This window comes from Pavona decussata, unplaced genomic scaffold, assembly GCF_977016875.1.
Source record: "Pavona decussata unplaced genomic scaffold, jaPavDecu1.1 SCAFFOLD_115, whole genome shotgun sequence".
In the NCBI taxonomy this organism is placed as follows: domain Eukaryota; kingdom Metazoa; phylum Cnidaria; class Anthozoa; order Scleractinia; family Agariciidae; genus Pavona; species Pavona decussata.
Genome location: NW_028145529.1, coordinates 1234348 through 1249973, shown reverse-complemented (window position 1 = coordinate 1249973; position 15626 = coordinate 1234348). Strand labels below are relative to the sequence as shown.

General features: G+C 41.8%; 3 protein-coding genes and 1 pseudogene across 3 annotated transcripts in view; 2 read left to right on the top strand and 2 right to left on the bottom strand.

Moving 5' to 3' along the window:
* LOC146469937 (uncharacterized) overlaps nt 1–15626 on the top strand; it is a 57142-nt gene that overhangs the window by 8321 nt on the left and 33195 nt on the right. The window lies entirely within an intron of this gene.
* LOC146469938 (histamine N-methyltransferase-like) overlaps nt 1–15626 on the bottom strand; it is a 68406-nt gene that overhangs the window by 39033 nt on the left and 13747 nt on the right. The gene's annotated exons all lie outside the window — the stretch shown is intronic.
* LOC146469943 (uncharacterized) lies at nt 1500–5055 on the top strand (annotated as a pseudogene).
* Nucleotides 6201–9367, bottom strand: LOC146469942 (uncharacterized). The gene is made up of 2 exons (XM_085122773.1): nt 7442–9367; nt 6201–7334 (listed from the first exon to the last, which is right to left on the bottom strand). Exon 1 carries the CDS (start codon nt 8681–8683, stop codon nt 7607–7609), a length of 1077 nt encoding a protein of 358 aa, XP_084978899.1. The 5' UTR covers nt 8684–9367; the 3' UTR covers nt 6201–7334; nt 7442–7606.

Here is a 15626-nt window from a genome sequence, read left to right as displayed (position 1 = left end):
GACCGTACGGATCGTCAAACTGTACAAGCCCCTCTCTCAGATAAGACGCGAAAATATTCTGAGTATCCTTAATGAGATGCAATTTACGGACCGTATACGGAAGGAAAAGTGCCTTTACGATCTGTACAGACCGTACGGATTGTTTTCAGACCGTATCAGTTTGTCTATATTGGACATGTCTGATTTGTTTAAAGTCAATGAAAATGTAGACAAGCAAGTTTCCAAGCCCACAGAATGTTTAAATACTCAAATGTTTAAGTCAAAGTTAAAGGCAGGAGCTAGGGTTTCCATTCATCCCGATGTTTAGGATTGTGCACGGTACAGTTGGAGAAGACTCAATTCCAAGAGAAAAGTCGGTTAGTTATTCACTGTTTTTTTTTTTCCATTTTGGGGGAAACTTTGTAAATACTAAGCGAAGGAAACCCTAGTTTGTCGATTTGCACACGTTATCGAATTTGCACACGTCAATAGGAATTAGATAGGGAAGCACGCGCGCTATGTTAGCAGACTCGTACCCAGTCGCTATTTACGTGTTTTGTGGGGTGAGAAGATTGGATACGAGGATGGACTGACGCGCGCGGGGCGTCATGGGAAGAGGCAAAGGGAAAATAGCGACTGGCAGATTTCGATCCAATATGGCGTTCGTCCGAAGAGTGATTTCTTTTTTGTTGGCTTGTAATGACGTGCTGCCGTTATGGCTTCTTTGCGGGAATATTCGCGGAAAGACGAAATATGACTGTGATACTAACCTTCGATCCACAATTCACTGAAAGAACTGTCCAAATCACCCACATCGTCTTCCCTCGAAGAAGCCATTACGGCAGCATGACATTACAAGCCAACAAAAAAGAAATCACTAATCGGACGAACGCTTAAGCTCGTTAAATACCAAACCAGAACCCGCAGTGAATTTTGACTGCAAGAAATGTCTAAAATTACTTCGTTTCCTTGAAAAAGAGCACTGCACGGTTCCACGCACGATTGCACGGATCTGTTAAACGAAATCTGCCAGTCACTATTTTTCCTTCGCCTCTTACCATGACACTCCGCGCGCCTCAATCCATCCTCGTATCCAATCTTCTCATCCCACAAAACACGTAATTAGCGACTGGGTACGAGTCTGCTATGTTAGTATATATAATCACATGAGGCTGAGAAGAATTAAGGAGTTATTTTCAAAGTTTTCGCAAATTTCCCGAGTCGCGTAGCGACGAGGGCAATTTGCGACAACTTTTAAAATACAATAACAAATACTATAACATACAGGGCAAAATGTTCTTAAAACTATCCAGGCACTTCGTAAAACAGAAGGCCCCGAGTTTAAAATTAGCACTCACCCGCAAGCAAAAACAAACAAACAATTCACCTGTTCTCTAGCGTACAAAAAAGACAAAAATTAAGAGAAAATAAAAGTTTAATTCATGAGCAAACTAAATTAAACCAAATCTTAGGAGTGAATAATTTTATTTCACATGCGGGGTGAAGCTTTTTACCGCTTCAAAATCACACGATTACAGATCAATAAAAATATCAAACCGTGGGTCCAAACAAGGAACTTGCAGAGTAATTCCTTCCACTGAATTAGACCTGCTCCTTCTTCCCATCAAAAGGGCACTGTTATTATTGTTCGGTTATCGTTCGTTGAAAGAAGCTGTAGCGAGGTGAAAGCACTTGGTCGCGGCCAGGAATGATTTCAGTTTTTCAACCAAACAAATCCGATCAAGTTTATAGCTTTTGACACAAATAATCTCTTGCTGTTTCTTGTAAGAAACGAACGTTCACTTTTAGGAATTTCCTCTGTCGTCATACCACGCTTTAATACTGTAACGTACGGAAAGCATTCCATTAGGTATCTTGGACCGACACTATGGCGCCGCCTAGCCCGGGGTACAAGAAGTGCAAGCACCCTGAGTCAGTTTAAGAAATTAGTAAAACTAATGGATCTCTCGAACTTAAATCAGTAAAGGAATGTGGACCTGACTGTTTTCTCTCCAGTTTGTAGAGACAAGGAGTAATTTTAATAGAATAGTATTGGTTCTTTTCTTTCTTTTTTTTTTTTTTTGATTCACCAAGTGTGGTTGGAGCCATTAAAGAACGGATCTGAGGGCTAATAACTCGACTGGGAAGTCTGTGTAAACAACATCTCTTTGAATGGGATCTTCAGTTTAAAGTGAAACCACAGAACCTTTATTATCCCTTTGAAAAACGCACTTACTTATCATAGTCACGTCAGTCTTTTGCGTCTAAAAACTGATTGTTTTCGTGACTAGATCCCCATTCACAACAATAAAACATGTTACATTAAACCAGGTTTAAAAAAATGAAAATTGGTAACAAAAGCTGAACCATTGGCTTTGACATAGGATTCAAGTAAACTTTACCTTATGCTTTCATTTGTGCTAAATCTGTAGTCGACAAAAATCCGAAAGCGGCTTTTATGAAGGAAACAATGTTAAACTGTGGTTAGCTAAACAGCTATTAAACGTGTTTAGGCCTTGGTGTGAATGTGGCATAGGATTTAGACTGATATTATTTTGATGTTGTTGTCATACCTTGTTCTTTACGGTGTTTTTCTTTGCATACCGCGTTGATAAAATTACCATATTCCTCAGGATAACAGACATCCTACAATGAAAATGCCATCTCGAATAAGTCTGCCTCTTTATGAGAACTTTTTTGTAAATAATTCACCTTAAGACCTGCCAATATTTGGCGTTACTAAAGATACAAAACCATCTACCATGGATTGAAGGAAAGAGGGTAAGCGATCCCCACCAACCGTGAATCCCCACGGACATTCACTTCTGGTTTTTCATCTTACATTTTTTTTTTCAATTCGTGGAATTTGTTTCTTGAATCCCCATACTCCAATAGAGTGTTTTCACGTGACGTCAAAGCTTTTAAAATTTTCCCGCGAAAACTACCGCCAACATATTGGTGTCCCTTCAAGGCTCGTCTCTTCTGTAATTTACATTACAAAACATGTCTGTGGAGGACGATAAAGCTCCCCAATTGTCTGAATATGCAAATACTCGTGATCCTCTTGTTAAAGAAAAGGTACACGCAGAAAATAGCGTACATTGGAATCGATTCCTGTTTAATTTCCGGCAAAAATTACAATGGTGAATGTCTTCCTCCCATCGAGTCGATTGACCTCATTTCATATCTAGTCCTTGAGACCAGCTATTACACTAAAGAGCCTTCAAGAGTCTTCAAGCATATAACCACTTGCTCGCTGGATTTGAACAGAGTGTTCACGGACTCAAAATTGCTGGTAATCAGGTTGTTTTGGGAAAGGCTCACTACTCTCAAAAGATGAACGACCCAACTGTTCCTCTGTGGATCATCACAGAAGATGACGGAAGGAGTTTATGCGCACATTGCAGCGGTTGTATGGCTGGCCAAGGGGAAAGCTGCTCTCACATTGCTAGCGTGTTATTTTACGAGGAAAGCTAGCTTGCATCGATCAAGAATGCACTTGGATTCTGCCAACTTACAACAAAGACATACCATTTGCTGAAGTTCAAGACATCGACTTCATTTCTACCTTTTTAAACTGAAGTAAAACTTGACAAAACAGTGGAAAACCTCGATGATAATACGTCATGTTTCGTCTTAGAAAATTCGAAAACCATAGTGAAACGGAAAAAGGACATTCAAGCTCCAACTGAGGCAGAGTTGAACTACTTTCACGGAAAGCTGAACGCGTGTAAGAGTAAGCCGGTTGCAGTTAGCTTAATTTATCCGTGCTCTGAGTCCTTTGGTACAAAGAGCAGAACCATTTAAACTCTCCAAGATCTCTATAACGAGGAGTATTTAAACATGCAATACAATGAACTACTAGAGGCCTGGGCTAGAGTGAATATTGAAATAACGCCTGAACAAGCAAATATCATTGAAGAGGATACTAGGAAACAATCTAGTTCCAATGCCTTTTTCTTACAGCCATCTCATTCCCTTATTAAAACAATATGCTAGCCCCACATTTTCAGATTTAGCAATGCTGCTACAGAACTTGGCTTCAAGCATGAAAAATAAGCCCTTGATGCATATGAATTAGCAATGAAGGAGAGACATATCAACTTCAATGTCAAGGAGTGTGGAATGTTTGTAAATCAGTAATATCCATGGCTGCATGCCACGCCTGATTTCCTCTTCCACTGTGACTGTTGTGGTGAGGGGTGTGGTGAGATTAAGTGTACTTACTGCTTAAAAATTAAGGACTTGGGTTTTCAAGAATACTTTGCTAAGCAAGGATCCTGTTTGAATACAAACACGACAATCAAGGAAGACCATCAATAATATTATCAACTCCAACCGCAACTCTTTACAACTGGGAAAAAGTACAATGACTTTTTTGTTTGTAGCATAAAGGAAAACATTGAGTTTGTGTGTCAAAGGGTTACCCGGAACCAAGATGACTGGGACACTGTACTTCCTAACCTAACTAAGTGTTGGAGATTTTGTGTGTTGCCTGAACTTCTAGGGCGCTGTTACACACAGAAACGGGATATCACCCTAAAGCTGTTTGATGCTGGGGCAGTATGTTTTTGCAAGAATGAAACAGGACAGGCTGTTGTTCATTGCTCTAATACAGCATGTCCTATTTCATCCTACCACTTGTCCTGTCTTAAACTCACAGGAGTGCCAAAGAAATGGATGTGCCCTTTGTGCCGCAAAGGCTCACCACCACAAAAGGCACAAAGGCTTTCGACATAGACACAGCTATCTGTGTATGCAATCAGAAGGCTACACAAAGGGATGAGCTGATAGAATATCACAACAATCCTTGTATAAATGGAACGTTTTTCCACTTGTCATGCATGAATTACAAGCGCAAACCCAATAATGCCAAAACAACTTGGATTTGCCCAGATTGCATCGCAGCAAACCTTCATGACTCTAAGGCTAAGGTCAAAGTGACAAATGTTAACAATGTTCATGCATCTAGCATTGTCAGCACACCTAAAAAGGGAAATCTAAATAACTATAACTACTGTTAAGAAAAAGTTCTCCTTGAATGGTAGTCTCAAAATCTAAATTTAATCCCAATAAATAAACGGGAAAATGGTAAACAACAAACTGGAAAAGAAACCACAAACTCTAGCAAAAAACAGCAAAAACTTGTACGCGTCAACAAAATCGTACGCGCCATAAAAAATTTGAAATATCGCGCGTGTGTCACGTGATCACGCGCGGGCAAAGTTCTCCGCAAGGGGGTAGTCTCAACGTCTCAACGTCTCAAAGAATTCAAACATCTTTCCCCCTCGGTCAGTGTTCATCATAATCATCGAGTTCAGCAAAACACTGATCGACTTGACGTCTCTTCATTTCACCAACAACAGCTGCCTTCCTTCTGAGTCTTTGTTCTGGATGGGTGCAAGTTGGTGAACTTGCATCTGCAACTTCCGTTGTGGTAACTTCAAGACGATACAACTTCTGTAAGAGTCTCCTAAGACGGATACGTTTGCCTTTGTTTGAGATAACTTCCACCGTTGCTCCTCGTAAAAGACCATCGTTCCCTGGATGAACGTCTTGAACCTTTCCAAGCTTCCACATTCCTCGGTTAGACCTTCCTTCTTCCATCACAGTAACGATATCTCCTAGCTGAATTGAGTGACTGGTGAACGTTCCCTTCTTAGTCCTGTGGTGTTCTCGCAACTCTACCACGTATTCTCGCTTCCAACGGTTCCAGAAATGGGACAGCAGTAACAGTAAATAACGCTGTCTTCTTGTGAGAAGTGAAACTTCACTTGTCTCTTCTTCGTCGACTGCAATTTCCTCAGGAATTGAAAGCAATCTTCTTCCTGTCATGAAATGAGATGGTGTGAGTGGTTCCTCAATATCTTCTGAAGACACGTAGTCAGAGGGCGGGAATTCAACTCGCATTCCACCTCGGTAACAACAGTCAATAGTTCTTCATACGACAACTTGGCATTCTTGAGAATTTTCTTCAGACAACGTTGCACAGAACGAATCAAGCGCTCAAAGAAACCACCCCACCGAGGGGCTCTTTCCAAATTAAACCTCTACTTCACCTTAAGATTCAACAGATACCTTTGTACTTCTGGAAGCTCAAACACTGAAGACAATACTCTGGCGGCGGTCTTGAAAGTTTTAGCGTTGTCTGATACAACCAACCTCGGAATACCGTGTCTACAAATAAAACGTTTGAAGCTTCTGATGACTGTTTCAGTGCTGAGATTGGGTACCACTCCAAGATCGACGGCTCTGGTGCTTCCACAGGTAAACAGTGCAAGGTAGACCTTCTGCATATTGCTCTGCTCTTCATTTTCGCCACTCCTCACAAATAGCGGTCCAGCAAAGTCAATTCCAGTATTTGTAAAGGCAGGGTAATTGAGGCAATGGTGCAGTTGGCGGGACGGCATGATGCTTGCCTTCGGTCGTCTTGCAATTCACACATTTCGATTTTACCTTTTGAACAGTTTGTCTTCCCCTTGGGACCCAAAATCGAGATTTCAGTTCCGTTAAAGTTTCCTTGGCACCATTGTGTAGCACTCGCTGATGGCAGTCATCGATAATAAGCACTGTCAAATGATGGTCAACTGGCAAAAGAATAGGATGTTTAGCATCAAACGGTATGGATGCACTTTGCAATCTTCCCCTGCATCTGAGTAATCCATTGTCATCTGAGTACAAGCCAAGTTGTTGCTTCAAATTCTCGAATCTTGGGGACCTGACTACAGCTTTCTGCATTTCCTTCAACCACAAGATTTCCACAGATTCACAATCTTCATTACTGAGCGGTCCGACTAGTTTTTCTTTAGTCTCCTTTGACCTTGTGTTACGCAGAAATCGGAGTACAAAGGCAGTTACTCTGACTAGGCGTTTGAAGTCGCCAAATTTGTTAGGGTCCAGTACACTGGACAGACTTGGGATTCTGCTTTCCACAACGAGTCCAGTAGAATGAATTAGCTTACTCTTCGGTTTGTCGCTGGGACGCATCTCATCATAGTAGTCACGTGACAATTCAGTGACATCCGCTGGGCTGGGCCACTTATCCTTTCCTTCAAGCAGCCAAGGGGGTCCATGCCCCCAAATTTCAGACTCTTGTAAGGCCTCTGCACTCATTCCACGGGACGGCAAATCAGCTGGGTATTCATAACCTGAGCAGTGGTTCCACGATTCAGATGGGATCAGTTGTCGAATTTCTTTGACTCTGTTCTGCACAAACTGCTTGTACTCTCTATCGACTCCCTTTATCCAGTGCAGTGTCGTCATGGAGTCAGTCCAGCAGAAAACTTCATTAATTTGAGCTATCGGTTGAAGCACCTCTCTGATACACTGGACTAGTCTTGCTAATATCAACGCAGCTAAAAGCTCAAGTCGTGGGATTGTTGGTTTCGTCAGGGGTGGAACTCTAGTTTTGCTCATGATAAGCCGGGTCGAGATGCCTTTAATCGTCTCGATTCTCAAATACGTAGGCGACTTCTGAACTGTCTCCAAAACCATGGATTTGCAGAGAGGTTACTTAAACTCTAACATTGTGGAAATAGCATCTGTCAATCGAAATAGACTGAACTTTTATCAGATCCGACAACCAACTTGTGTACTTGAAGTTCAGTTCATCACAAAGAGGTTCGTCCTAGTCAGTCTTTAATTTGCACAAATCTTGAAAGAGGATCTTGACTGTGATAAACAGTGGAGATATGAAACCGAGAGGATCGTAAAGTTTAGCGACGACTCTAAGAACTGATCGTTTGGTCAATGGCAAGTCTTTAGCGAAGTTAACCAGCCAATGAAAACGTAGAATGAAGGCATCTCTTGTTATGTCCCAGTTCAGACCAAGAACCTTTCTCTCTTCAGATGTTTTGCCTTTCATTCCAAGATGAGTTGTCGCGTATGTTTGATCTTCTTCTGCTACTGTAGCAGCCTCTGTGATAGGAACGCCTTCCTCGTGATCAATCCACTGCATCAGCCTCTGTGAATTTGAAATCCACTTTCTCAAATTGAATCCTTCATCTTTCATTCTAGATCTTGCCTTCGAATAGAGTTCGAAGGCCTCGGGATCATTGTCCTTTCCCCCGTTGAAATCATCCACATACAGAGAGTTCAGGAATTCGTTTGCGAACTGAGGATCGTCTGATTCATAGCTTGTGACGTGGTGTCTTATCGTGCCATTTAGGAGAAAGGGTAAACTCGTGACGCCAAACACAACTCGGTTAAAACGCTTGACAACAATTCTGGGGACTTGACTTGTAGGATCATCTACCCACAGGAAACGTAAGACATCTCGGTCGGGCTCTGCCACTCCCACCATTAAGAAGGCTTTCTCTATGTCGGCTGACAAGGCAATGCGATGATATCTGAAACACATGAGGACGTCAGATATGTCAGAGAGTAAAGGTGGGCCTGCATATAGACATTCGTTGAGGGACGGGCCAGTAGACTTGTCTGATGCGTCGTATACGATTCGTACCTTAGTTGTCTGTTTATCTTCGCGTATAACTGGATGGTGTGGCAAGTAACGGAGACGACCAACCTTGATTTCAGAGTGAGAATCAACTTCAGAAATTATTCGTTTGGACGACTGTTCTTCTATTATTCTGTTGTATTCGGCGAGCAATTCAGGGTTTCTTCTCAGACGCTTCAAGACAGAATTTAGGCATGAGACTGCAACTTCATAGTTGTCTGGTAGCAAAGGCAGGGCCGTAGCTAGCATGAGGCAAGACGAGGCAGTTGTCTCGTCTTGATTTTGGCCTCTTTCTTTTTTTTTTGGAAGAAACTTTTAATTGAGAAAATAATCCCTACAAAAAATTGGATTGGTTAAGATAAAACCAGCTAATATAAGGTGGATAAATAATTATTGAGGGGAAAAGCATTTTAATGAGGTTAATTCGTTTCATGTGAACTGTGAGTAGCGGTTTTTCAAATGATTTAAGGTTATAGTGGGGCCATTAAGGAGACGTATCATGACATAACCGTGACAGGCCGCGTGACATCAAAGGTCACCATTATTCCCGTGTCTTATCTGCGATGACTGAGAGCCGGTGTGGGAGCTTTCTTTACTCATATAACTGTCGTAAAAGAACAAAAGGTCGTTTGCAGTGATGGCAATCGCTTTATTGCAAACACTATAATATTGAACGTTTCAGCGAAAAGAAAATGTAAAAGAATATATTTTAAAAGATTCTGTTGAACAAGCCTTTCTCGTTTGTAACGGCTCTTAAAAGAGCCATTTGCATTTGGTTGGCGTCAGAGAGGCACTTCAAGACTTTTGACGGAGCTCGCACAGGTTTGCCTCTAGAACATCCATACTGTCTACCATTGAGGTGATGTTGTCTTTCAGACCAAAATAGGTTTCCACTGTCCGTCGTAAATAATCCTCTCCCAGTACAGCTGCGGTTATCGCAGAGGTGTTTTTCAAGACATGCAGTAGCCTGCGTAGCAGTCGTTTCCGTTTCCTTCAAGCCAAGCGGGGCAAGCGCGCGAGGGCATTGGGCAAAAAGGGTCAAAAAGGGGCAAAAAAGTAGGAGCGGGGGAAAGGGGCGGGGAAGGAAAGGAAACGCCTGCCGCTGAGCCCAGACGTTTTACCGAACGCCCCCAAATGGCTTCGCTCCCTTGGGACCTACACTGTCACGTCAAATGTCACACGAGAACCAATCATTTTTAACTTCTGGTAAATGTCAGAGAAAACAGAATCGCGGCGGGCAACTTGTTTACTTCAAGTTGCGGTGGTTTAGAAGATTGTCTCGAACTTTACGTCGCTCGAACAAAGCGTAGATAATATTACCAAGGCAAATTTTACTTATGTTTTAGAATATCAACTCATTTGCTTACAGCTGGAATTACAGACAGAATGAGCTTGTCCCACATGGCTAAAATACTTTCTCGCGTTTCCAGCGTTTGTATTTCGCGTAGCATGAAATACAAAGTCGTTCTAAATATTGAAAACTTCCTTTTCAGACCGTGGTTAGAACTGAAATTTTCCTGCAAAGTATTTACTTGAGGCCTCCTCAATCTATTTATGATTACAGAGTTTGAGTAAAAAATTTCTTTGTTCGTCGCGAAACAAGCTTTCAGACCAGCCAATTTTGCTACCAGCTTTTCGTGTCTTTGAGACCGCCGACAGCCAGAACAAATTTTCTTAAATTTTTAAAAATTCCGGCGGGATTTCGAAAGACGAATGACACCACGTTTGTTGAGACGATAATACCTACCAACAAACCAAAGCGCAATAGAAACTATATTTTGAGTGTGACCGAGAATGTTGATTTTGCTTGATGTTCAAAGCAGTCCTTTGCTCCGGTTTCAACTGAATTAAAGTATCTCCCTGCGAAAGTAGTTCAGTCGTTTCCAAAGCAAAGCAAACTCGAGATCGAAAGGACACGACTAGAAAGAGTTCCTAGAGTTCCTTTCCGCCTCGGCATATTCGTCTTTAATAATCGGTTAACCGGATGTCTTTTTGGTCTATGAGTTTGATTGACAGACGATTGGCCAATGGTAATACATCACTGCCTCCCGTTCGCTGACGAACGGCGTTCGGTAAAATGTCTGGGCTCAGCGGCAGGCGTTTCCTTTCCTTCCCCGCCCCTCCCCCCCGCTCCTACTTTTTTGCTCCTTTTTGCCCAATGCCCTCGCGCGCTTGCCCCGCTTGGCTTGAAGGAAAAGGAAACGACTGCTACGCAGGCTAGACATGCAGCAATGCCTTTCGATGTTCTTCTAGGGTTTCCAGGAAATCGAGGCGATGGTCACGGATACGGTTTATCTCTTCCACGACTTCCATCTTGGTGGTACAGTGAAATTTTAAAGCGGGAAGCAAGTCAAGATTTCTCATACGGGTATTAAAATGCAGATTGAAATGCAGATGGTCATTAACTTGGCACCAGTATCGCTAAGCAATAAAAAATTGAACTTCTACACTTGCCCAAGATTGACTTTTCTGAAGAAAAATGCCACGGAAAATGCTTACAAGAGCATTTCTGAGCCTCTAGATTTCAAAATTTTCTGGGGGGGGGGGGGGGGCATGCCCCCACACCCCCCTAGCGGCTCGCGCCTTCGGCGCTCGAAACTTGCCTCGTCTTGTTCTGAAGTCTGGCTACGGCCATGAAAGGGTGATGTTCCTTCCACGGTAAAGATACTTCATAGCAGCCATCGCGCTTGTGAATCGTATCCAAGAACTTGTCATGAACAGATGCTTCGTTTGCTAACACGCCAACGCTTTCTAACTCCCAGAATTTCTTCATTTCTTCCACTAACGGGTCTCCGTGTTTTTCCTCTGAAACAGCCTCGAAAGGATGCGACATGTCAAGTCTCAGAGTGTGGCAGGTTGCCTGATTCACTTCAGATTCAGAACTCAGTTCTTGGGGTAAGGGACCGGATAGTACCCATCCAAGAGTCGTTTTCATGGCGACAGGACCAAATTCCCCCCGTTTCAGATCTCCGGTAAAGAGACACCAATAGATGTCATTTCCAATCAAGATATCCACCTCTGAGCCGCAATCCACAACTGGGCAATCCGCGAGTTCTAAATCAACCAAATGTCTGTAAGACTGTTAGGCAAGTTGCACTGATTGATCCTTTAGAGCGCCGCAAATTAGGGGAACTACATGCGCAGTCATCTGAACTGTCGAGCTGTCTACACCAAGTCCTTTGACACAGAATTCAACGACATCGCATTCTTTCAGTTGCTCGTTCTCCTGTCCGAAAGTCTTGATAAGAAGCTTCTGGGATTTTACAGCGGATAGATTAAGCTTGTTCCTGGCACGTTCGGTCATATAGCTTCGCTGACTTCCACTATCAAACAAGATTCGCATAGTGAGACCAGTGTGGAGCTGATTAACGCTAGACACCTCGCCAATAGCAGTTTGCAGAAGGACAGATGTATTCGAGTTTACGTACACGGTTGTTAAAGACTTCCTTTCCTGGACTCCCTCTTGACGCGCAGTTGTACATTTGACATTATTGCAAATCGACACATGATGTTTTCCTGAGCAATCATGACACGTGCTGCTAGAAGGGCAATTCCGCGCTAGATGACTGCGACGCAAGCACAAGAAACAACGCCCCTGTTGTGTTAATAGATTTCTTCTAGCTCCAATATCAGTTTTTGTGGTACAATGTGCGCTGGGGTGCTTCTGTCTGCAGTACGTACAACTCACAGACTTCTCTTCTGATTTAGTTACTAAGGCAGATGCGATAGAGGGGCCTGACCTACCCTTAGTAAATCTCCCGACATTCGACTTCACTGGGATCACAGCTGGTTCAGACAAGTTATTTCCAATCAGTTCACAGCGCTCCCTTGCTTCAATTTCGCTGTCAAAGGCCCTTTAGAGTACATCTATGTCCCACTGTTCTTTATCTATGGACCTTGATTTTATTAAGTGCAGATTGGATGGTAGTTTCTCCATCAGAAGGGGTATCAACAACTTCCCATAAGATTCACTTTCCACCCCTATAGCTTGAAGAGCGCGAATGTGGGCCTCATCTTGATCGTAAAGCTCCCTTAGACGTTTCAAGTTACTGTCAGATGCTACTGCTGCTATCTTAACTAGACTCTCCATATGTGGATTGATAATAACTTGTGGTTGCCCGAAACGCTTCTTTAGAATGTTTTTCGCCGCTTCATAATTAGCGGCTATTAAAGGAAGATCACGAATGGCTGCGGCGGCCGTACCTTCCACTAAGGTTTTAAGATAGTTGAACTTATCAACATCTGACAGCGCTTGGTTCTCGTCCACAGCACTTACGAATGAATCCCAAAAGGGAGAGAAAAGCATGGGATCCCCATGGAACCTTTTCAGAGAAATCGTAGGTAGTTTTGCCTTTACCCCAAGGCCATAACTAAACGAATTAGAAGTAACAGAACGAGAGTTGGACTTATCTGAATTGTTCTCCACTTCTGTAGGGAGCACCTCGTCTATCTTCACCATCATTTCATGAATAGACTCTCTGAAATTTCCTGTTTCTTCTATTTCTGCTTCGATTTGATCCTCTTTAAGTAGACCGAGGATTTCGTCATCTAGACTTCCAAGAATCTTGAGTTTCTCTTCAAGAGCAATCCGATATGTTTTCAGCTGATTAACCACGGTGGGATCGAAACGGTCAAGTAGAGATTGAATCCTTTCCAGAGTTTTCGTGACATATCCCTTAAGTCCTCCTCGAATTTTCTTCTTCTTTTTCAGATCTTCGTCCCCCATTTTGTAGATGAAATCCTCTTCAGACGGCGACTTGTCGCTTCTCGATGAAAGTATCTAAAATAATCCTTAGACGGCGAGTTGTCGCTTCTCGATAAAAATTCTCAGAAATTCTTCTTTAGACGGCGACCATTCGCTTCCTGGGTCTCGGCACCATGTTAAGAAAAAGTTCTCCTTGAATGGTAGGCTCAAAATCTAAATTTAATCCCAATAAATAAACGGGAAAATGGTAAACAACAAAGTGTGAAAAGAAACTACAAACTCTAGCAAAAAACAGCAAAAACTTGTACGCGTCAACAAAATCGTACGCGCCATAAAAATTTGAAATATCGCGCGCGTGTCACGTGATCACGCGCGCGCAAAGTTCTACGCAAGGGGGTAGTCTCAACGTCTCAAAGAATTCAAACAACTACCAACTGATTTTGTTGCCTACTGAATGGCTGAACAATGACATTTTTCTTGAAGAGTTAAGAGGCTGTCTGCATTAGAACGGATAATGCACGTTTCGGCTTTGCACCGATTTCGCTGAGTTTTTCTATGAACATCAATCTTTATATCCCATAAACAACTATCACATTTTCTGAGCTCAATTTTCCATGCAGGGAACAACTGGATGGAATAGCAGACATGTTTGAGCAATGCCGACCTTTCGGTATGTGCGCGATGCTGGGAGGGTTTTGACAAAATATTCAAAGACTGAAATGAACAACGGAGTCTTCATACGTTGATAACTAAACACTACGTCACAAAACGTAAAGAAACCAGTTCACATACTATAAGAGTTAGAAAGAAACGTTTTCCCACCTAATTCTTTGTCTTGGAGAGAATTTTAACTACTGATTTTATTCATACATATAAGAAAGGCAACGCTTTAAATTGAGCGTAAAATGAATATTGAATATATACCTTGACACGCAACGCTTGACACGCAGTCACGCAAAACAAACACTGCTATATATATAGCACATCGTGGAAGAGAAAAATAGCTCAAGAGGTTTCATTTAAAATACCAATAAAAGGATGGATCTTCTCTAAAATATGGTTAAATGGTCAGAAATATTTACCCGGTGATTATTATTGTTTTTCTAAAAGAGCTCGGTTCAGAATGTGTCTATCGGTCTGACGGCTTTATGCTTAGTTTCGATTGAAATCCGTGCATATTAGGAAGATCACGGAGCTCTGTACTGCACGCAGCGTAAAGTGCCCACCAATTTTATTCCATACATTAGTAACTTGGTATTAGTGCTTTTGAGTTTAAATAGACTTGACCCTAACTCAGCTCCCACTTTTGTGAAAATAGGCTTCAACTACATGAAGTATTTTGAAAAAATTGTAACTCATTCAAAATTACACAGAAAACAAAAGTTAAACACTTAAATTGTTATTGATAAATGGAACTTCAATGTGTAAAATATTCAAGCTGTTTGAGCAAGGAATGACGTTTTGGCACACCGGCAATGTATAGATAAATTGTAGAGTTCCCAAATGTAAATTGGGTGTTTTTGAGGTCATCTTGTAAATCGTCTCGCCAACGACGTAAAAAATCGTATTGAGCTCAGCAAATGTAATATTTGTTTATGGGATATAATGATTGATGTTCATAGAAAAAATCAGCGAAATCGGTGAAAAGCCGAAATTTGCCTTATCCGTTCTAACACAGATAGCCTCTGAATAACCCTTTTTTGCAGATTCTCCATACAGGGAGGTACCACTGGGTATGCATTAGTTCAGTGGGAAGTAGTAACGGCATTAATAATTTGTATGACAGCTTATATCACAATGTCATGACAAAGGAAGTAGAGGAGTAAGCTATTAACCTGGTTGGAACTGATAATACACGTTGTTCGAATCCAGCAACATAAAAATGGTTCTGACTGCGGTGTATTTGCTGCTGCATTTGCTACATCTTTGGTCTATGGTGTTCCACCTCAGTTGTTGCAAATTGATGTCCCAAAACTGGGAAGCCACCTTTGTGCATGTTTAAAGCAGGGAAAATGGAAATGTTCCCCTTGCTTTGATTTTAGAAAATTTGGCAGTATGTAAATATTATAGACCACTTCAGACTCATTTCACACTATTTTCTACTTTTATTTTCCCAAAACTGAAAAATAATTTGGATTTCTCTCTCCAAAGCCTGATATGATGTATTTCAAAATCAAAGCTTTGGTAACTTCCTTAAGCAATAGAGCACCTTACACAATCACCCTGTGGCTTAACCAAAGTTTAAACCATGTATTTCTTAATTATGCCAAGTGAAATGAACATTTTCACCTTAAATCAAAACAAACGGACAAGAGGAGACTCCAGGGGAACTGAGAAATTACTGTGGGTCCTCTATGCTTAGTGTACTGAGCTGGTCAAATTGCTGTGTTTTGAACATTTCAGCTGCTCTTGTTAGGGCTATTAAAGATAACATGTTCCAATGGAAATTTATCATTGTAAAAATCAATGACTGAAAAGTGTTTGTAA